The sequence below is a fragment of the Panthera onca genome, chromosome B4, assembly GCF_046562875.1.
Source record: "Panthera onca isolate mPanOnc1 chromosome B4, mPanOnc1 haplotype 2, whole genome shotgun sequence".
NCBI lineage: Eukaryota > Metazoa > Chordata > Mammalia > Carnivora > Felidae > Panthera > Panthera onca.
In genome coordinates this window covers 89,868,205-89,891,986 of record NC_138345.1, presented here as the reverse complement: position 1 = coordinate 89,891,986, position 23,782 = coordinate 89,868,205, and the positions used below count along the sequence as shown (strand labels likewise).

Here is a 23,782-nt window from a genome sequence, read left to right as displayed (position 1 = left end):
ATATAGGACAAGAACAAATTGGCCATATAACTGGAATTGCTGAGAATCCAAGCTCTGATTTTAATATCCTTTATAGAATGAGCCAACGTGTCTATTTTTAGATACTTGTTCTCCCTTGTCCCCATTTCTGTCTTCCCTCTATTTTAGGTTCCAGTGAGCAGTGAAATTCCAGACGTTGACATGAAGAGAGGGTTTAGGATGAATCACAAACAGTATGACTTTTACCTGGAAAACCTAGTTACTTGGACTCCCACGATAATCTGTCCAACTGGGTGCTGCCACTTGCCCACCTATAGGGTCTCATGAGGACTGACAGGCTGTCCTTTCCCGAATACCAGGACTCCTTCCTCCAAATGTCATAAAAGTTAATTATTTAAAAAAAAAATCCCTATTATATAAGATGAATCTCTGAATTCATATTCTGAAAAGGAAAAAAGTTGCTTTCTTTTTTGCCAGATCCTAGTACTTATGGCCTGTCCCCCTTTTATCTATTCCAAAGCAAGTTTTCTCCTTTTTCCGTCTTCTTTTAGCTTAAAAAATGCTTCGGGGAGTTTATAGTGTTTCTTTTTTTAAGGGCACAGATATTTACAAGAAAATTAAAAAGATAGCTTTTTAAAAAATTTTACACACCATGCCTTTTTTCTCCAAGATATAAGCCTCTGGGGGAGGATCATATATAATGTGTGTTTTCTCCTCTTGTTGGAATCTGCAAATGGGTCAGCGATTGGTTACAATTCTTGGATTTGCAAAGCCGCTTACTTGATTAAATAAGTAAAACATGCTCTATATCTTGATTGATGAACTATCACATGAGTGTTTATGTAAAAAAAAAAAAAAAAAGCAGATGCCCCAGAAGTATCACCTAAATTTAAGTGAAGTTGGATTTTTTTTTTTTTAAAGATTTAGCCCACTGTCTAATGCAATACCCTGTTATCCATTCTGATAGCAAACTGCTCAACTACCTGCTTTAATGGAGGGACCTGTTTCTACCCTGGGAAGTGTATTTGCCCTCCAGGACTAGAGGGGGAACAGTGTGAAATCAGTGAGTATTGACCTTCTGCATTCTCTTTTTTTCTGGGGGGAGCTTCAAAACCCCATCTAACCCTATCATCTAATCAGTGAGGAAGCTGAAGCCCAGAGACCATGAAGAGCTTATCTAAGGGCTCAGGCCAGTGGTTTCTTCTCTTCTTCTCACTAGTGGTTTCTTCTTCTCTTCTAGCCACCATTCACTTAGGCTAAAGGTGGGGGACGGGGGGCGGGCAGAGGGTGCTCAGATGACTCACAGCAAACACTCTGATGCCGTCTCATCTGGGCTTGGGGTGTTTGGCATGTTGCATTGCTTCTTTTTAGTGAGTTTGTCCCCTTCTCATTGTGCAGAGCCATAGTTTCAGCCTGGAAATGTAGACCAGAGTTTTGGGACAGGTGAATGTGTTTATCTACTTGCAGGCATAGAGTTTCTTCCCTGCCATTCACTGCCACATTTCTTGAATCAGACTGAGCCCAGTATCCCACCTAAGAGAAAAGGACAAGTTCAAGAAAAAGGGGAAAAGGGTGCGCAGCAATAAAAAAGAACAAACTAATAGCATACACAACATGAATGAATCTCATCGATGCTAAGTAAAGGAACGAGGTACAAAAAAGTGCAAACCGCACGATTCCATTTTTATGAAGTTTAAGAACAGGCAAAATTAATGGATGATAGTAGAAACCAGGATAGTGCTCAGGGGCAGAAAGGAACTTTATGGGCTGCCAAAAATGCTCGATATCTTGACTGATGAAGTATCACTTGAGTGTTTATTTATGTAAAAAAAAAAATAGTTGAGCTGTAAACTTTAGATCAACACAGTTATGCCTTCACTATGTGTTTGTCATGCTTCAGTACAAAGAAAGAAAAATGTAAGGGTGGAATGTGGTAGATAATCATTGTTTTCAGAATCAGGATATCAAACTGCTTATCCTCCTGGCTCTGCCCCCTGCCGGCCTTGCAACCCTCAGCAAATCACTGAAGCTCTCTGAAACTCAGAAAGGAGCCAACGGCACCCTAGATTGCTTTAGGATCCAGAAAAGAGATGACACCAGCACTCCGTTCAGGAAGGAGCAAAAGGAACATGAGCATGTCTGCTACGGGTGCCGTGTCCCTGCTTTTCTGGAAGCTCTGGAATATGGCATTTTCATTTCCAGCTGTATCATATCTGTAAAATACTGCTGGTTAGTACAGCCATGGTTTCTGAAGTTGTAGTAGGCTCAAAATTAAATAATATTGACTTGCAATTTTGACTTTCAAGCTCTAATTTGTTTGTGAGTTTCTGTACTTTAGTGAGTAGTAGATGAAGTAACCGCTTTTTTATAGAGTTCAAACGAAATACCTCTGAAGTTTCCATAGAACATGTAATGGATTGTCAGGATGTGGTTTCTGTTCTTATTAATTACCCTGCCCTGATAAAGATATCTCTGAACTAACTCCCCTCAAATTTCTTTTTCCATTCTTGCTCTCAGACTCCACATACTTAGTTAGATCATATTTAGGAATCTTTGTTCATGGGCTCATTTCTCTTTATGTAAATACCCTTTCATGCTCTTGGGTTTACGACCTTTCCAATGGCAGAGACAATGATTTCTATTTGTTTTCCCCCCCCTAACTGCACCCGAAATGTAGGCCTTTGAAAGCTCCTGATTATCCCTATCACAAGTTATGCTCAAACCCTTCTAGGAAGTGTCCTGTTTCTATTATAAGAACCAAGAAAATATGGAAATAGGTCTTGACTTGATAAGTGCCTCTAGTATAGTAGAGACAAAGAGTTGAATTATGAATTCTTATTTTTAAATTGAGATATAATTCACATACCATAAAATCCACCATTTAAAAATATGCAATTCAGTATATTCATGAAATTGTACAGCATCGCTTCTGTCTCATTCTAGAATATGTCATCACCCACAGAAGAAACCCAGTACCCATGAGCAGTGACTCCCTATTTCCCTTTCCCCAAGATACTGGAAGCTACCAGTCTACTTTCTGTCTCTTAAGATTTTCCTATTCTGGACATTTCATATAATAGAATCACACAATATATGTCCTTTTATGGCCAACTTCTTTCACTTAGCATGATGTTTTTGAGGTTCATCCATGTTGTGGCATGTATCATTACTTCCTTTTGATTGCTGAACAGTATTCCATTACATATATATGTCTGTGTATGTATATATGTATATGTGTGTATGTATACACACACACACACACACACATACACTATTCTTTTTTAAATTTTTTTTTAATGTTTATTTATTTTTGAGACAGAGAGAGAGACGGAGCATGAACGGGGGGGAGGAGCAGAGAGAGAGGGAGACACAGAATCAGAAGCAGGCTCCAGGCTCTGAGCCATCCACCCAGAGCCCGACGCGGGGCTCGAACTCATGGACCGTGAGATTGCAAGATCTTGACCTGAGCTGAAGTCCGACGCTTAACCGACTCAGCCACCCAGGCGCCCCTACACATACACTATTCTGATGTAATTTATATTTTCGTTTCCCCTGACCTCTGTCAGGACCGATATCGTCTCAAACTTCACTTTGACTTAATTTGAGATACTCTTGCCAATTAACTAATAACATCATAGTTAGAAATATCTGGATGTACATAGTATACATTTGGTTTATCTTGTTATTTAAGGTTCATAGATATCCCAAGAATCTTCAGTGAACTTTCAGGTAAAAAGTTTAGGGGCGCCTGGGCGGCTCAGTCGGTTAAGCGTCCGACTTCAGCTCAGGTCATGATCTCACGGTCTGTGGGTTTGAACCCCGCATTGGGCTCTGTGCTGACAGCTCAGAGCCTGGAGCCCATTTCAGATTCTGTGTCTCCCTCTCTCTCTGCCCCTCCCCTGTTCATGCTCTGTCTCTCTCTGTCTCAGAAATAAATAAATGTTAAAAAAAATTTTTTAAAAAAGTTTACATGAATTATTTATACTGTATTATAAATGGTTTTTTAAATAACTTAATGGGTTCTTATTATCATAAAAATCCTCCGTATAAAATTTTCCTTATAAAAAATTTAGAATACTGAATAAAACAATTCAAAGTCACCCATAATCCTAAGACCCAGTGATGATAGTTGTTGACACTTATCATAAACCATTTTAATCCGTTTTCTATGTGAAGCAGAGCTCCAGTTTTAAATTATCCTGCAACCTGATGGGCAGAGGAAGTTTAATGTCCTTATTTTGTCAATCCGTAGCTCATTGTTCTCACTGGACTCATCCACTAGTTATAATAAGAACGCTGATTAAACAGTCAAATCTGTTTGTCTTCAGGCAATGCTTAGTCTGTTTTAGGTAAAAATGTGGTGTCATCTTTCAAGTTGACTCACTTTCCCCACTGTCTAATGGATAGAATCTCTTGCAAAATACTCTCAGGAAAAGGAAGTCGATATTAAAGACACTTACAGGATTCTGAATTTTTTTTTTTTAGTTTTTTTTTTTTCCAACGTTTTTTATTTATTTTTGGGACAGAGAGAGACAGAGCATGAACGGGGGAGGGGCAGAGAGAGAGGGAGACACAGAGTCGGAAACAGGCTCCAGGCTCCGAGCCATCAGCCCAGAGCCTGACGCGGGGCTCGAACTCACGGACCGCGAGATCGTGACCTGGCTGAAGTCGGACGCTTAACCGACTGCGCCACCCAGGCGCCCCCAGGATTCTGAATTTTAAAACGATCACACCTTCGTGAGATTCATAAGATTTGGCTTCATAAGATTTGATTTGGAATGGCCTTCAGACAGCCATCTGCAGTCACATTTCGACTGTGTGATAACCAGGAGAGAATGTCCTTCCTGGCTGTGGTGAACCTGAGGACTCTCCCTTCCCTCTGACCAAGAAAATAAAAATACCCATGGAGTCAATGAAAAGTCTCTCTCTGCCACTCATTCTCTGTGATATCCCTGTCTACCAAATTCACCTTTCATTGAATGTGAGGAATTTTGGGCTCACCCAGTATTTCATAATAAGTACTATCGTTTCTGCCATAATTATTGCCCCACATCTTGTTTATTTGAAAAACCCAAGTGCATGACAGAGTACCATGCTATCCAATTTTGTGCATATGATGGGGTCAGATGCTTCATTGATACAAATGAAAATTCAGAATTCGGTATTCTTTTCCTTTAGGTAAGAGTTGGGATCTTGACCACATGGTAAATGCTATTCTTTGTATACAAACCTAGCCAAAAGGACCCTTTATATTTTTAATGGTTAGTGAAAAGGTGGTATTCTATGATTAAGGTTATTTTAATGCCTGTTTCTAGAACATCCCTGTGTCAGAAAAACCTGTAGATATAATGGCATTCCAGGTTTTCAAGAGACTCTAACATATCAATATTATGTCTATATTGTCTCCACTAAATGCTGCTTTGACCAATTTATACATGAAGAAGGTCCTTTCGGGTAAGTTAAAAGAGAAGCAAAATAATTTGCACATGGAATTCATGTGTCTCAAACAGCGCTTGCCAGTAAATCATATTGTAGCTCACTTCCTTCAAAGCTTCATTTGGCCATAAAAAGAACAACTTAGAGAATAAAAGTGTGTTGTTTTAGGATAAAAGTTTCATTTCTTCTCCTTATGTGCTGAGGCTTTTGTAATGAGTATTCTGCTAAAATGTAGAAAATAAAAAGAACAACAATTAAAAAAAAATCCAGACTCCTCCAGTACCACAATCTAATGGCTGTTTTCTCTCTTTGGAACATCATTACGCCAGTCAGCTCCGGGTGAGCAATCCTTTTCCTTCTACTTCTTCAAAACATTCAGCCTTAGGATGGCAAATTCTAGATTGCAGAGGGAGAATAAATAGCTTCTGGAGTAAGAAAGAAGACAATCATTATGTAATTTTTACATCTAAGGCCCTATCCCAGCTCTAAAATCCTGTATCTAAAGAGCTGTGAACACATTAGCCATTCTCATTTGGTCCCAAGATCAAAGAAAGAGTGATGTATCATTAGGATCTAAGACATTCCAGAAAAATGCACAGGTGTGGTATCGGGCCCCTTTAGTGCCCTATCTCATATCGTCCTCAGCCAGCCTCTTACTCCAGTTACTGCTATGGCAACCTGTTTTGCACAGGCATAACCTGATTGCACCTCCTCTTTTTTTTTTTTTAAGTTTATTTTGTCTATTTTGAGAGAGAGAGAGCAGGGGAGGGGCAGAGAGAGGGAGAGAGAATCCCAAGCAGTCTCCATGCTGTCAGTGAGGAGCCCAACATGGGGCTCCAACTCACAAACCTTGAGATCTGACCTGAGCCAAAATCAAGAGTCGGATGCTTAGCCGACTGAGCCACCCAGGCGCCTCAGGTTGTATCCTGTCTTAGCTGCTCCACACTTCTCCTGCTTTCTACCCAGAGACTCCTCTGAGTGCTAAAAAATCAGTGTGCACTCACATAGTGACACATTGGCAGTGTGAGGAAGCTATCCCATAAGGTGACCCTCGGCCAGTGGGAGACAATGAAGAAATGCTCCCCTCTCCCTTCTTAAAAGTGACTTGAGGGTACAGTCTCCACAGCTCCTCAGAAGGACCCAGCAGGATGGAGCCTGGTCCAGGATAGAGCCGCGGTGATGGCCACCCTGCAAACATACTTTTGTGTTGGCTTTCCCTCCTTCCATTTTTCATTCTCCCTGTCCCCCCATCCCGGTTTCCTAGGGTTACTTCACCAAAGACACTCTCTGCCTGCAAGCCAGCCCTGCTCTCTGGGGAATCCTAGGTGGAGAAAGATCCTGTCAGGTACAGGTGCAGGCCTGCTTGCGGAAAGAGCGACATTCAAAGTCTGAGCTCCGAGGAAAGATCATTTAGAGGTTAATTCGTATCTTAACTTTTACTCTATCTTAAATTACAAGTGTTTATGAATCAGAAGTTTATTCCGTTTATAAACAAGTAATATCAATACATTTATAGAAATATAAATGTGTGGGCAACACATTTACCATCGAAGATCTAAGTTAGAAATCCTAAGTAATAACACTAGCCTGTTTGTTCCAAAGAATGAAACTCAAACAGTCTCAAAGCCAGAGTAGGTCGGAAACAAGTGGGAATCGCTGCCTTTAAAAAGCAGTTATCTTCTCAAAGCCCTGCCCTTCCTTTGTAAAATATGATGACCTCTGAACGAAGCACTGAGTTCCTTGCCTGTTTGCATCCTTCTCTTGTTTCAGGCAAATGCCCGCAACCCTGCCGAAATGGAGGTAAATGCATTGGGAAAAGCAAATGTAAGTGCTCCAAAGGTTACCAAGGAGACCTCTGTTCAAAGCGTAAGTATCCATACACAGAATCAGCCTGGCTTGGGGGAGCTCTTCCTACATTACTTCTTCACCCACTGCATGTTGCCTCAGCATTACGATTAACCTCTCTTCACTGACATATATGTTCCCTTTACCTAGAAGAAAAACACTGTATGAAATCCATGCATGTAAAAACAACAACAACAACAACAACAACAAAAACCAGACATATTCACACACAAGCAACTGAACTTTTTAACTATTTGGAGTTTTCTTAAGGAAAATAAACTTCCATTCCAGCAGTTTCAAGGTCCTACTGAACATCTTTTGTGAATGAGAAGCATCAAGATTAGTTTAAGATCTCTGTCAGGACTTAATTTTTTTTAATTTTTTTTTTTTTTTAATTTGAGAGAGAGAGAGAGAGAGAGAGGGAGAGAGAGAGAGAGCATGCATGTGTGAGCCTGGGCAGAGAGAGAGAGAGAATCTTAGGCTCCACGCTCAGTACGGACCCTGACACGGGGCTCAATCCCATGACCGTTCAATCCCATGACCCGAGCTCAATCCCAAGAATCAAAGGTTCGACTGAGACACACAGGCGCTTCAGGACTGTTTCAAAAAGTCCCAGACTGACTTAGAGCTGGAGATTGGCTTTGGGAAAATAAAAAGCAACAGGGGATGAAACCCAAACTAACACATTCTAAAGAACTACAAGAGGAGTGCCTGGGTGGCAGTGGGATCTCAGGTTAAGTGGGATCTCAGGTCGCGATCTCGCGGCTCATGGGTTCGAGCCCCACATCAGGCTCTGTGCTGACAGCTTGGAGCCGGGAGCCTGCTTCAGATTCTGTGTCTCCCTCTCCTCTCTCCCTCTGCCCCTCCCTTGCAAGTGCTCTGTCTCTTTTTTTTTCTCTCTCTCTCTTTCTCTCAAAAATAAATTTAAAAATTAAAAAAAAAAAAACTGCAAGAAAAGCAGCTGTGTGATTCTGTGGAACAACGAAAGCTCAGGAAACGCTCTTTTTTGTCTCCTCCGATTCTAGCTGTCTGTGAGCCTGGCTGCGGTACACATGGAACTTGCCATGAACCCAACAAATGTCAGTGTCAAGAAGGCTGGCACGGAAGACACTGCAATAAAAGTGAGTGGGAGCCTTCTGAAGAAGGCTTCTGAACTAGCTGTATAGATAATAAGCCACTGGCCCATTTTAGACACAAAATGAAATGGGCTAAATTCAACTATTTCATTTTGATTGATATCTTCCCTGTTGGAAGCAGGAATCCAGGCATCGGAGAGATGCCAGTGAACAGAGAGACAATGCCCTGCCTGGCGGAGCCCAGGTTCTAGTGGGAGGGACAGTTAGCAAGTGAACAAAATAAACAATGTGGCTTCCATCCATCTGGTGGTTGGAACTCAGTCTCCTAAGCGTGGGCCCGCTGTCCACTTTTCCTCGGAGGGAAGGAAGGCTTCGGTCATATCACATCCTTCAGTAGCAGAAGCCCACGTTGGGCCTGTCATATCGGGTCTCCAAACTAATGGGCACAAATTGAACAGATCATTTCCACCTCAGATGTTTTCCTAGATCCACGGTGTCCAGAGGGTGGTGCATGTAGCCCAGTGAGTACAGAAATGATCAGCTAGGCTGAGGGAAAATATCTAAGCATGTTATATATAAGTATATTTATACATCTCAATCCAAAGCCTCTGATTTTTGTTCATATTTTATAATGTTGACATTATATTATTATGATGTATATCTAATACATCTACATGCAGGTATACACGTTTGTTTGTTTGTTTGTTTGTTTGTTTGTTTGTTTGTTTAAGGTGGGTTGGTGTCTAGTCGAGGTTACACTAAGCCATTGATTTGAGCCTTTTTCACTCACTGAGTTGACTGTATGGTACATTGAATTGGCTTCAGATGGGCAGAGCTTAACAAGACTTGCAGCTTCTCCGGAAAATAGTCCTTTCCCCAGGTGGTAATGGTTGAATGGTATGTCCCGTGCTGGGACATACGTGGGGGAAGGCTTTTTTGAACTAAAAGAGACCTGTAGAAAACTAACCATTTCCGGAGACCTTTTGGGAAAGAGTAAGCAAAATCCGTTTAGGGGCCCTTAACTCGGGATACAAACCCTAAGGTTTGTCCCCAAATCAAAGTAGCTTTCAAGACGTCGTCGGGCCTAGGGATGAGCCGAGGTCACACACTGTACCTCCCAGGCCTCAGTTACAAAGATCTTCTGAGACCCCACATTTGGGGCTTGGTGACCAAGAGTGATGGCCAGAGAGTAGAGGGGCCCCGTTCCTGCCGATACACCCATCACTCCTCCAGAAAGAAGGCAAGTTAGGAGGCCTCAGGTGGCATCGGAGGCCTCAGGTGGCATTGGTGAGCAATTCTCACAGGTCTGCCAGCCCCAGACATCGTCATTCACAGACCCGGTGCTGAGAGTGTTGTCATTTTGTCATCGACTACGTGGCTCCCTCAGATCAAGGCATTGCATCAAGAAGATGCCCTGGTGCTTGACTAAGATGCAAATGTGTTTTCTGGGAGAGGCCACCCAGCCATTTGGTACATTAGCTTAGAGAATTGGGCTGGAAGAATGAGGTTTATTTTGACCAGGGGGTGGTGACTAGGAAGCTCTGAGGCACAGAGTTCTGCTGGGAACAGATTCCCAGCGAGGTGACACTTTGGGAGGTCCTGGGCACCCAGACATGTTATTGGGGAGGAGGACACTGGAGACAGACTTCCCGGCTGAGGCTCACCCCCGGCCAGCAGGGAGGTTCGGGCTTCATGGGTGGCGGGGAGAGCAGCAGGGTAGGGATTTACTCCAGCGCGTTGTTGGCTCACGTTCTGGCTGTTCCATGAGCTACTAGCCTACATACTGACAATTCAAAGAAACACATTCAGGAACAAAGTATTCTGTTCTCAGTAGTTATTTAATGGCATGCTTGCATTTAAAAACCACAGGGAACAAACGGAATGCCAAACTCGACTCTAATGCCCAGGAAGATGGTGGGAGATTTTTAAAATGTGATTGCTGTCTTGGATCCGTTTTAGAAAATCAGTAGAAATGAGTCAGTGCCCCAGGCACCTCCAGAGGTTCACAACCAGGAGGAAGGGAGGCCCGAAGCTATGTTACTCCCTGTTACAGTTCACTTACAAGTGAGCTGGAAATGCACAGATGCCCACCTTGACTGAAACTGACAAATCCCCATTGATAAGGAGTCAGTTCAAACCATAACCCTTCTCTAAAATGTATCATAGAAGCCCTTACTTCTTACCCAAATCCTATTTTATGTAAGTGCAATAGCCACACTTGATTGTGTGATTGATATGAACAGTGGGGGTGTTCTGGATCAATTTAATCGAGGCTGGTTTTGCAATGCGGTGAAAATAATCAAATCCTCTGCAGAAGCATCCCTGCTTTGGGGACCTCAGTGCTAAATCCCTACCAGCCCTTGGGTGGAGAAAATCATTCAGTCACATTCATCCAAACTTTGATCAAGAGTTTCTGCATGGCCAAAACATATAGTGAATCAGAGCTTCAATGGAAGGAAGCCAGATTGGATGGTTCCTAAAATGGGTTTCTGTTTTAAACAGAGACCCTGAACCTGTAACATCTCTTCATTCAGGTGGCTTTTTGTGGTGACTGTGGTCTTTCACTCTGGGATGAAAAGGGAAAATGGATTTCATTTGAATGGTTAATAATGAATCTGAAGAGCCCGTTTTTGTAGTTTCTTTTCTTTTAAGCTGTGAATAATTTTACAGGGTATGGAGCCAGCCTCATGCATGCCCTGAGGCCAGCAGGCGCCCGGCTCAGGCAGCACACGCCTTCACTTAAAAAGGCCGAGGGGAGGCAGGATCCACCTGAATCCAATTACATCTGGTGAACTCCGACATCTGAAACGTTTTAAGTTACACCAAGTTCATAGCCTTTGTTAACCTTTCATGTGTTGAATGTTCAAATAATGTTCATTACAGTTAAGAAAACTGGCCTGAATTTTATTAGCTTCATTATAAATCACTGAGCTGATATTTACTCTTCCTTTTAAGTTTTCTAAGTACGTCTGTAGAGTGATGGCATAGATTTTCTTGTTTCAGTGTTTTGGGACAGATTTGATGTTATGTCAGTGGATCAGGTTAAAACTGTGTCTTTTCAGTTGTGTAGCTGGCAAATTATTTCCAAAATTGCAATGCATTCACGGTGTCAAGGGGCTGGGGAACACTGAAGAAGATACGTGGAACAAAAATGCATAAATCACAGCGTTTGGATGAAGCACTTAATTGTGTTGAAGTTACAACATTTCTAGTGTTATTGTCAGGTATTTAGACATTTGTCACATTTTTAAAATTCCCCTTGTTTGTAAATTCTCAACACAATATATTTTGGCCTTACCATGATTCCAGAGAATTCACTAGAAAGAAAGAAAGAAAGAAAGAAAGAAAGAAAGAAAGAAAGAAAGAACACTGTGGCAGTGGCATTTAACAATATAATATATGTAAACACAATAAAATAGGGAATATAATGTATGGACTTTTGGCATTGGCTTGAAGCAATATAATATATTGTAAACAAAACACAGCTCTTACGTAATAAACATTTTATACTGTTTGTATAAAATAAAGGTGCTGCTTTAGTTTTCAGAGGGTTGTATGGAGTGGTCTTTGCATGTGCTATCTTGCGGAAATAAAGTTGGTTGCAGTGAGTGGTAGTGAACACTCTGTAGTTATCATGAAAAAGAGAAGATGTTCCCATCTCTGACCCTGCCCTGCTCCCCAGGCCCGCCCCTCCCTCCCAGCTCTCTGCCTTGGCTCTAGCCACACCGCGTTACACCTTGGTCACTGCCTGCGACCTTCCTATGTATGTCAGTTCCCGTGTAGTTGACATTTCTTTCTTTTTTTTCAATATATGAAATTTATTGTCAAATTGGTTTCCATACAACACCCAGTGCTCATCCCAAAAGGTGCCCTCCTCGATACCCATCACCCACCCTCCCCTCCCTCCCACCCCCAGTTGACATTTCTTTCAAGAAGTCTTCTCTAACTAGAATGTGTTAAATTTCCCTTCAGTAGGAGACTTTCTAAGACTTTCTAAAAGTGCCAGGATGTTGCAAACGACAAGTGCTACCATTTATTCAAACCTTACTGGTTCCCAAGGACACTGTATGTGTTATCTTACAATCCTGTGAGGCAGGTATCATTATGCCCTTCTACAGATAAGAAAACTGAGGTAGGGAGATATGAAGCAGTTTACCCAAGATCACACTTGGAGGGTCACGTTTGGGTTTTTTTTGGTTTTTTTTTTAATTTTTTTTTAACGTTTATTATTGAGAGACAGAGAGAGACAGAGCATGAGCAGGGGAGGGGCAGAGAGAGGGGGAGACACAGAATCCAAAGCAGGCTCCACGCTCCGAGCTGTCAGCACAGAGCCCAACGCGGGGCTCGAAATCACAAACTGCAAGATCATGACCTGAGCGGAAGTCAGACGCTCAACTGACTGAGCCACCTAGGCGCCCCTAGAGAGGGGCACGTTTGAATTCATGTCACCTGACTCGGAAGCCTTAACTGACACTAGACTATTCCTCCTCCTTCCCTTTTCTCAGCAAGTACAGTAGAACACAAAACTCCACAAATCCTAAGTAGGTGCTTTCCAACATATTTTATTCTCTTCATCCTTCCAGGGGAATGTGGACTCTATTTTATAGAAAATCTAAAGCCTACACGTTTTCTTTTCCTGGGCAGTGGCATAACGATTTGTGCGGTTTAGGGGCATGACGTGTTATGGGAAGTGATCAAGGGAGAGTCTGGAAGCAGACTGAACACATCTCATTGTGGTCCTAGACCACAGCAATCTTTCTCCTCTAACTAGCCAGGGCCCGGTGTGCCAGCTTCTGCTCACACATACTTGGCAAAGCCAGTCAGGACCCAGGGAGCTAACCGTGGGGATCTGAATATGAGAACCAACTGATTTAAGACTTTGAAGTAAAAATCCAGATGCTTGATGATGAGGATCCAAGATGGCGACAGAAAGTTAAGTTTGGGGATATGATAATAGTACTAAGAGCTAGGGGCACCTGGGTGGCTCAGTCAGTTAAGCATCCGACTCTTGATTTTGGATCAGGTCATGATCTCACAGTTTGTGAGATTGAGACCCGTGCTGGGCTCCCCATTGACAGCACAGGGTCTACTTGGGATTCCCTTTCTCCCTCTCTCTCGCGCGCGTGCACACACACACACGTGCTGTCTCTCTCAAAATAAATAAATAAACTAAAATAGTACTAATAGCTAACACTAATAGTACTTAGTTTATTCTAAGCCCTTTACCTCATGAATGAGTAATAGAAAGGTGGAAAAGTTAGACTGAAGGCAGGGTAACAAAGCACAATAGCCTAGGTTGGTCATCTCCAAACCATTTGACTCTACACTCCATTGGAAATGTCTGAGCGCATAGTCCTACATGTGCTTATATTTATTTACATATATAACTGGCATGCATTATAAAAGCAGAAACGTGGAAGAGATAAAAATATTAATACTTTCACCACTCACCCAGAAGACAGTTTTATGTGCACCCTGGAGTACAGGCCCCCACAGGAGAACTCAGGCAAAGACATCACTGAGGAAAACACATCGGATCCGAAATGGCTTTAGAATTCGTGAGTCTGCACTCGAGAGGGATTTCAAACGTAAGCAAGGGACTGGGTCGCCGACTGCATGTAGGGTTTAAGGAAAGAGAAAATCTGGGGCTCCTGGGTGGCTCAGTTGACGAAGCATCCAACTTCGGCTCAGGTCATGATCTTACTACAGTTTGCGAGTTCGAGCCCCACGTCGAGCTCTGGGCCTCCGTGAGGCAATTTTTCTCAGGGTCCATTTCCTATCCTCTGTCTTCCTCTCGCTCTGACCCTACCCCACTCATGGTCGCTCTCTCAAAAATGAATAAACATTTTTTTTTTTTTTTAAAAAAGAGGAATCTGAACAGTGATATGAATGACCGAGGAGAAACAATACGGGCAGCGGTGAAGGCTTCCAGAGATGTTGACTTTGGTACTGAAGATGTTGAGTTTAATGTGCCTGTGTGGGACATCTTGGTGGAAATGACTGGTAGTCATTTGGAAATACAGTTATCAGGAGGTTAGTCTGATACTGTGTTGATTATCAGTTATAAGTGAATGGTACTAATTATATATCGAATTATTTTTAATATACACATATATAACAGCTTTATTTGGTGAAGTACAGTACGATTCACTTGTATTTTATTGTGTCTTTAGGTCCTATATAGTTAATACCATTTGCTGCTTACCTGTGTGCATGTTTATTTACACAACAGTAGAGCCTTTACAATTTGGCAAATTGAGCACTTCCTCCCTCCCTTTCCCACCATATGTATTATGAATCTTCATCCAAAATATGCCCCATGGTTACTTTGTCTGTTTATGTAGAATCACAACGATAGAGGCCAGCTCTTGAAGCAATGAACAATATTGCGGGATACAAAATAATTGCTGTTACTCTTACGAAGTAACCACAAAAGAGGGGAAGGGAGAGGAAGAAGAAAGAGGAGGAAGGGAAAGAGGAGGAGAATTATTTATGTAAAACACTTCTAAACAATAATTTTAAGGTTAAAATAGTAAGGAGTCAAGGCAGTCTGAGAAGATGTATGCTGTTTGGCAAGATAAAATAAGCAGGAAAAATTAGGCAGGAAGAAATAAAGGTTAAACAATAAAACGGGCCCAGGAATGAGGTTAGGACAAAAGGTATACGGGGACACCCACACACTTGTGAGAGGTAGACCACACGTGTTGCTCCAAGCCCTGCTCCAGCCACCTCAAAGAGGAAATCAGGGCTGGTTACGAGTCCCAAAGACCACAGACACAAAAACTAGTTGCTCAGGAGAAGTTAAACTATATAAGGCACTTACATTAGGGCTGGCTCAAGGTAAGTAGGTCTGCAGGAAAGCTGCTTTGGCGTCCCTTCAAGCAAATAGCCTTTCAAATATCTCTTCCGCATGTATTTACAGAGGAGCTGCTTAAAGAGGTTTAAAAGGGGGTGGGGAGGGTTGCTGACAGGGTTCAGCTTCTCATCCAGTATCCTAGGCTATTTGTCTCCAGTCCTAAAATGCCATGCCCCACCCAGCAAACAGAAGCTCTCCAGCAAAATCCAGCCAAGATGCTCAGAGGGAAGTTCATGGAGCACATTGATCATGCTCCTTGAAATTCTTAGCACCTCCCCACGTGGCTTCTCAAAATATTCCCTTCAATCGTGTACAGTACTCCTCCTAAAAGTTTTGGTAACTAGATTGTTGTCCTCATCCCATTCCCTGTCCGGTGATCCTTGCGGCACAATATTAGCTCGCTGTGCTAGGCATCACCCCAGACGAGCCAGCCCTTCCACCAGCCCTGATTGCAAGTGGAGAGCAATGTCTCCCGTGGGTTCTCCTAAAGACGTCCGAAGGTCACATATGACACAATGTTCTCAGTCATATAGACAGAGCAATAACAGGACTATTCTTTCCACGCTCTTCAAGAAGGCACATATCATCACAATTAGTACACTTCAAGAAAAGCATTTCTACCAAAATAAGGGGGGATAAGGAAATATAATGAGGTGAGAAAATTTTAAGTTAGTTAAATGAGCAGAATGTTTGGGTGGCTCAGTGGAATAAGTGTCCAACTCATGGTTTCGGACCAGGTCATGATCTGATGGTTCATGGGTTGAAGCCCTGCATTGGGCTCTGTGCTGACGGCATGGACTCTGCTTAGGATTTTCTCTCTCTCTCTCTCTCTCTCTCTCTCTCGCTGCTCCTCCCTTGCTCATGCTCTCTCTTTCTCTCTCAAAATAAATAAAATAACCTTTAAAAAATAAATAAATTCGTTAAATGGGAAACACTGACTTTCAGAAGAATTTCTTGGGGCAAAAAAAAAAAAAAAAAAAAAGAAAGAAAGAAAGAAAAGAAAACAAAGGACTCCAAAGACAGGAATTTTGTCGTCATAATTTTTAGGCAGTTTATGCAAGTGGTACAAATATAAAAGTTTAATAAGCATACTGAATAAATGTCCTCCATATGGCTCAACATAAAAAAAAATAGAAACAATATACAGGAAACTGACATCATAAAACAAAGTATTCAGGTGTTCAGTAAGACTTTTTAAAATTCAAATATAAAACTCCAATTGTAAATTGATTTTGCACCTATTTATTGGTTTATTGTTAATAAGAATATAGAGATTACAAATGAAAAATAATTTTTATTAAGCTTTGGCATTGCAGGCCTTTTTCTTTTTTCTTTTATGTTTATTTATTTTTGAGAGAGAGAGAGAGACAGAGCATGAGCAGGGGAGGGGCAGAGAGAGGGTGGGGACACAGAATCTGAAACAGGCTCCAGGCTCTGAGCTGTCAGCACAGAGCCCAATGTGGGGCACAAACCCACAAACCGCGAGATCATGACCTGAGCTGAAGTCAGTTGCTTAACCGAATGAGCCACCTAGGTGCCCCTGACATTGCAGGACTTTTTCTAAATAACACATTTCCCTTCCTAACCATGCTTGGCTGGCACAACTGTTGAAATGTCCTGGCATTTCTTGAAAGTCCAGACCAAGAGAAAGCCACTCTGAGATGATAACTAATCCATGAAATTCATAAGAGGGCCATTGAAAGTTGACTCACCACAAAGTAAATATCAGCTTCTTGCTCCAGTGAACATGACACTGAGCATAGCCTTGATACTGGGTCTGGGGCCATAGGTGGGAGGGAAGAGCAGGAGGAGAGCAGAGAGCCTTGGTCAACAATAATCCAAGAGGAGACTAGCTACATAATTAAAGGGGCCCAGAGCAAAATAAAAATGTGGGACCCCTTGTTCAAAAAGCATTAAGTGGGCACCTGGGTGGCTCAGTTGGTTAAGCGTCCGACTCTTGATTTTGGCTCAGGCTAGGTGTAGGGCCTGCTTGGGATTCTTTCTTTCTCCCTCTGCCCCTCCCATGCTTGTTCTCTCTTTCTCTCTCTCTCTCAAAATAAATAAATTTTTCAAAAAAGCATTAAGAATATCAACATGGTGACCTCAGAGCATTAGCCTGGGGTCTTTCTCCATGCAGAGTCTGTACAGCTGCACCGTTCACACATTCATGCAGCTGGCCCTGTCGAGGAGCAAGTTCCTAGGTCCATGGACAAGGATGTTTAGAGAAAATGCAAAACATCTGCCTGTCCTCAGGCACTGGCCAGATAAGCTCTTCTGTGCCTGTCCCACTCTCAACTTCAGAACCCAAGCCTTGAGAATGGAAGATTCATTCGCCATGGAACCAGTTAAGTCAGGGACCATGTACTGAATTGTTCCTGTGTTAATACTGCAGACACAAAAATGGGGAAGAAAGTATGGGGCAAATTAAGAGGACAAAATTTATTGCTTTATATGTCAATCTAGCGAAGTTCTTTGAACCTCAGTTCCTGCTTAAGAAAGAATTTGTAGCTTTCAATTAAAGGTCACAAGGGAAAGATATTTTTCAGAATTTTATGAACAATTTTTTTAACCAAAAAGATAATTTTGGGGTTTTCCAACTTATAACTGCTGTTCTTTATTAGAAGACAGAAAGGCAGAAACCTTGCTGGAATTGGGATCTAAAGCTTTGTTTTAGAAATGAAGTTCATCTCCACCCATGGAAGCTTGATTCAATGAAGAGCCTTATGACACTCTCCAGAAACCCCAAAGACAAATGTCCTGCAAAGCCCAAATTAGTCTTGCCTCACTTTAAGGAAACACCCAAAGCTAATTTGTAATTATTTTTTACTTTGTAAAGATGAATATTTGCTCTGTGTTTGCATTTAAGCCCTAAAGTCTCTGGGAAGGAGCAGAAGCAAAGCCAATCGTGGGCCCCTAATCCATGTTGATTAATGGATTATTGGGCACCATGTTGATTAATGGATTATTGGCTTGTGTCACAAGAGCTAAACTCCAAGTGTCCTACTGGAGTTTTAAAGCCACTCTGCTCTTCGGTCATTTGGATATTTTGCCCTGGCCTCTTTATTTGGATTACTTACTACCTTGTTTCTAAACCCAACCCAGACCGAGAAGGCAGCAGAAAACCAAGCCAAGATGAGCCGTAAGGTTGTGGCCATCCTGGGTCCACATTTCAGCCACCCTTGAAATGACCATGTGAACACAGGTTATCCCATGACAACTTGTCTCAACATAAGTGGCTACACATGTACCGAAGGAAGTTCCTACAGCAGCTGTACCTTTAGAAGAAAAAACAAATGACGTTTGAAACAAACCATCAGGTTGAAATTGAAGCAAGTTGTAGCTTCCTAGCCTTATCCAGCGTCCACATCTACATGTGTGCCAGTTCAAGATGACACTCTGGAGGTGCGTTGTGGAGACTTATAACGGAACAATAGGAGAACCAATTAGGTGGCTTTCTGGTGACGAACCTTAGCCAGATACAGAAGTGGCATTCCAAAGTCTTTAGAGAAGCTTTCTGTGGAACTTTTGGTTCACAGCATCTCTGGGAGGGGGTTATTAGTTCGAAGGAGAAACTGAGGCTAGGGTTTGCTGAAGATCACAAGCAATTGATTATTGCTAACGATAACCTCAGTATGGAGATTCCAAAATTGTTCCTGAAGAACACCAATTGCCTGGGATGTTAACATGATTTACGTGGAAACAAGATGCTGGGGCCAAATAATCTAAGAGATGAAGAGTTACACCACATTAGGGAGTTGTCTTTAGAGCAGCGCTGCTCAGAGCCTTTACTACACTAGATGCATTGTGCATCTCCAGGAGGGGGCTAATCTCCAGCATTCCCCAAACTAACTTGATCAAAGGACTTTTTTTCCCTAAGGCATCTCCCGGGGAATAAAATTTTACACAGCACACTTTGGGGCACACAGTCCTAGAACAGATCAAAGTCTCTGAAGTTGAGTCTTTACTACACAGTTTTTTTTCTTCAGAATTTTTAATGTGATTCTGTTTGAAGCTAATTCAAGGAAAACTAAAACTTATGACTTACAACACAAAGAACTTCCAGTTTAACTTGTAAATCAGTTGGTTTTATATAATTTGTTTCTTTTTCCCCTACATATTCCAGAATAAGCTGATGTTATATTCTAGCTTTAAACATTAAAGGAGTATTAGGAGGGGTGCCTGAGTGGCTCAGTCGATTAAGCATCCAACTTTGACTCAGGTCACAATGTTGCAGTTGATGGGTTCGAGTCCCACATTGGGCTCTGTGCTGGCAGCCCAGAGCCTGGAGCCTGCTTCGGATTCTGTGCCTCCCTCTCTCTCTGCTCCTCCCCCGCTCGCACTCTGTCTCTCAAAAATAAATAAACATTAAAAAAATTTAAAGGAGGGGGTGCCTGGGTGGCTCAGTCGGTTGAGCGTCTGACTTCAGTTCAGGTCATGATCTCTTGGTTTGTGAGTTCGAGCCTCATGTCAGGCTCTGTGCTGACAGCTCAGAGCCTGGAGCCTGCTTCGGATTCTGTGTCTCCCTCTCTCTGTCCCTTGCCCAGTCATACTCTGTCTCTCTCACTCTCTTTGTCAAAAATAAATAAACACTAAAAAAATTTTTTTAAAGAAATAAAATTTAAAGAAGTATTAGAAAACACTTTAATTATTGTAAGTACTTTAAAAGTTTAGATAGACGTTTACAGCTTTCGGAATTAATTCATCAACAAAGGATAAATGGATCATTATAATGAATTAATTTTCTAGGTATTTAAGTAGCATCTGACATTTAGGGAGCTGGTGTGAACTGCCTAGCTAAAGCACTTACTCTAAGTGAGTTACCTTCAGATGGTGTCTGTAGTGATTTATAAATTCTTGATCTCCACATTGCTTCTTAAATATTGCTCAGCTTTAAATCAGAGGTAGAGATGGCAGGCAGAGAACAAAAGGTTACCGGCTAAAGACTAACAGGGAGCATGATGCATCAGAAGAACAGCAGACTGGAATGAAGAGACCCAAGCTTCAACTCTGCCCCTCTATAGCTGGTGGTTCTTACCCAAGATCCCTAAGATGTTGGTCTTGAGCTCGATGCTGCCCTCCTCATCCCCCTCTCTAGGCCTTTTCTTTCTTCCTAACAGTTGGCTCCCAAGCCCAAAGTGCTTTGAATGCATCAGGCATTCTGAGAAAGTGATGGAAAACCTACCATCGCCTCCATTTTGCTACCAAATCAGTGCTGTTCTTGGATGCCCATGCTCTTAAATGTGGATCTCTTCTAACAGTAATTAGTCATTTCTGGTGGCAGGAGAGGACTTTACATTAGTGCCAGGGCTTTTCTAGGGCAATTTAAAAAAATACCTAATTTCAGCATTTATAGAGCTTTCTCGTCAAATAATAGCAGTAGCAGTAGAAACTAGGTAACGCTTATATATCCTTTGCTGTGTGCCAGGCTTTGTTCAAAGTTCTTTATGTACATTAATTTAAATAAGCTGGAGTCAGTTTATACCAGCTCATGAGAGAATGTTAATTGTTAAATGTTTGGAAATTTATGAACAGTTTAACAACTGTTAAACACAGCCAGTATTAAATAAATTAATAATTTTTAAAAACAAGGTTGGGGCGCCTGGGTGGCTCAGTCGGTTGGGCGGCCGACTTCGGCTCAGGTCATGATCTCGCGGTCCGTGAGTTCGAGCCCCGCGTCGGGCTCTGTGCTGACAGCTCAGAGCCTGGAGCCTGTTTCGGATTCTGTGTCTCCCTCTCTCTGACCCTCCCCCATTCATGCTCTGTCTCTCTCTGTCTCAAAAATAAACATTAAAAAAAAAATTAAAAAAAAAAAAACAAGGTTAACAAATGCTCAAAATGAATCTCTCCCTAATTATCTCATTATTATCTACATTCCTGAGGTTATTTCTATGTAGTGCATCTGTGTTAAAGGAAATGTTATGTCATGGTGAGCTGCTGTGCATCTCTTCCCAACTCCATATTCAGTGATGCTACTTTGGTGGCTTCTAATTGTCCATGGAGGGAGTATTTACCCCACAGAGATTGGCAAATACTACAAATCAAGAGAGCTGGCTGTTAAACCTTTACTTTAATCCTTACCAAAAAAAATTTATTTTTTCTTTTTTTAAATATTCATTTTCATGAGAGACAGAGACAGAACGTGAGTGGGGAAGGGGCAGAGAGAGAAGGAGACACAGAATCCAAAGCAGGCTCCAGGCTCCGAGCTGTAAGCACGGAGCCCAACATAGAGCTCGAACCCACAAACCGTGAGATCATGACCTGAGCCAAAGTCAGACACTTAACCAATTGAGTCACTCAGGTACCCCATAATCTTTACAAAAATTTTATGAGGTTTGTACAATTATTATTTCCATTATTTAGATAAGGGATCCAATGCACAGATGTTAAGTGACATGTCTAGAGTCACACAGCTAGTTAGTGCAATCCAGTACTTGAACACAGGCAACCTGGTTCCAGAATCTTCTACTCTTTATGATTATAGTCAGTAACATTGCTTTGGGTACCACACAAAATATAGTGTATACAAAAATGGTTGATATGTAATTTCTTCCCAAGTGGAAAGAAGCTCATGCCCACAATACAGTAAGAGTAGTCAAACAGAGGTCCTAGAACTTCAGTGGTTGAAAATGAATGACTGAATAAATCAATGAATGCACTTCATTCATAAGAAAGGTTTACTCCAAAGGAATTGGAAACCTTTCTGTCTTGTGGGCCTGGGACTGTTTATAACCTCCAGATAAGCTGTGTTTCAGCTTCTACTCTTGCTCCATTCAGCTATCATTTGAAGAGTCATGACTTTTAAAAGAAGGAGAAGAAGAAGAAGAAGAAGAAGAAGAAGAAGAAGAAGAAGAAGAAGAAGAAAGAGGAGAAGGAGGAAGGGGGGGGGGAAGGAGAAGAAGGAGAAGAGGAAAGATAAATACCCAATAATCATTTGAAAGGTAAAGGAAATTTAAAACAAAATGGGATATCACTTTTCAGCCATTCCGACACAGTACAAGTGTTAGAAAAAAATGTGAAGCCACAGGAATGACCATCTGCTCATAGTGGGAATATACAATGATACAACCAAGTAGGAAAGGAGTTTCACATTATCTTGAAGAGTTGAACATACACATCCTCTAAGATCCAGCAATTCCATACCCTAGAGAGACTTTGCATATAATGCCTCAGGAATCATGAACAAGGATGTTTGTAGCAGTGTTGTTTATAATACCAGAGAGTTAGAAACAACCCAACTGCCCACTGACAGGACACTGGATAAATAAATGGTGGTATATCCACACAAGGGAACACTATTCAGCAGTAAAAACAAATGACCTCCGGCTGCAGAAATCGTACATTAGTGAATTTGAAACACAATGTTAAAGTACAGAAAACTATACACAGTAAGATTTCATTTTCAAAAGAGACAAAATTAAATAATATGCCATTTGGGGGCGCATAAAAAAAACAGTGGTTTCTTTGTGAAGATGCTGAGCAATAGGATTGGGAGGCACTCATTAGGGTTTCAAAAGCATCCAGGGAAGGGGCACCTGGGTGGCTCAGTTGTTTGGGCATCTGACTTTGGCTCAGGTCATGATCTCACGGTTTGTGAGTTCGAGCCCTGTGTCGGGCTCTGTGCTGACAGTTCAGAGCCTGGAGCCTGCTACAGATTCTGTGTCTCCCTCTCTCTCTGCCCCTCCCCCCATCATTCTCATTCTCTCTCTCTCTCTCTCTCTCTCTCTCTCTCTCAAAAATAAATAAATATTAAATCAAAAAATTCAGGGGCGTCTGGGTGGCTCAGTCGGTTAAGCGACGAACTCTTGATTTCTGCTTGGGTCGTGGTCTCACAGTTCGTGAGATGGAGTCAGTCTCCACACTGGGTGAGGAGCCTGCTTGGAATTCTCTCTCCCCCCTCTCCCTTTGGCCCTCTCCTGCTTGCTCGCTCTCTTGCTCTCAAAAAAAAAAAAAAAAAAAAAAAAGAATCCACGAGGTACTATTTCTTAGGCTGGGTGGTAGGTTCAAGACTATTTATTTTATTTCTCTAAATATATTGTGTTGCTATGCACAAATTATTCCTAGTATGAATGAAAATAAATCCTAATATTCACAACAGAAAAATCAATAAGGTATGTGATCAGGTGATCCTCAAAGGAAGAGATGTCAATGACTAATAAACCAATTTTTAAATCATCAAATTTACTAGTAATCAAATAGTTGCAAAACTTTTACTGTAAATTTTTTAAATGAACATCATTTTTCATCAGTCAGATTGGCAAAGATATTTTTAAATAATACTTAATGCATATGTTAATGCAATGAGATGGACAGTTAAACTCTGCTTCTAAAAGCGTAATCAGGACAACTTTTCTAAAAAGTCACTTAAGGGTACATCTCAAGGCTTAAAATTTGCTTCCTTGACTCAGTATCAGAAAATTATAAGAGATTCAGTCAAAGATTTAGATTCAATATAGCCCCAAATGCAAAACATTTGCCCATTCATTTGACAAATATTTACGGAGAACCTACTATGTGCCAAGCACTGTTTGGGGCAATACTCTAGTGCACAAAATTGACAAAAATCTTTACCCTCTTGGAATTTACATTATAG

At 41.7% G+C, this 23,782-nt stretch overlaps 1 protein-coding gene across 1 annotated transcript in view; it reads left to right on the top strand.

The window, feature by feature from the left end:
* Positions 1 to 11,703, top strand: part of WIF1 (Wnt inhibitory factor 1) — a 67,986-nt gene extending 56,283 nt beyond the window's left edge. The window contains exons 7-10 of the mRNA XM_078449720.2: positions 947 to 1,042; positions 7,186 to 7,281; positions 8,286 to 8,381; positions 11,007 to 11,703. Coding sequence (XP_078305846.2) covers positions 947 to 1,042; positions 7,186 to 7,281; positions 8,286 to 8,381; positions 11,007 to 11,128 — 410 coding nt within the window. The 3' untranslated portion in view covers positions 11,129 to 11,703. The remainder of the gene's footprint in view (positions 1 to 946; positions 1,043 to 7,185; positions 7,282 to 8,285; positions 8,382 to 11,006) is intronic.
* Positions 11,704 to 23,782: the final 12,079 nt, after the last annotated feature.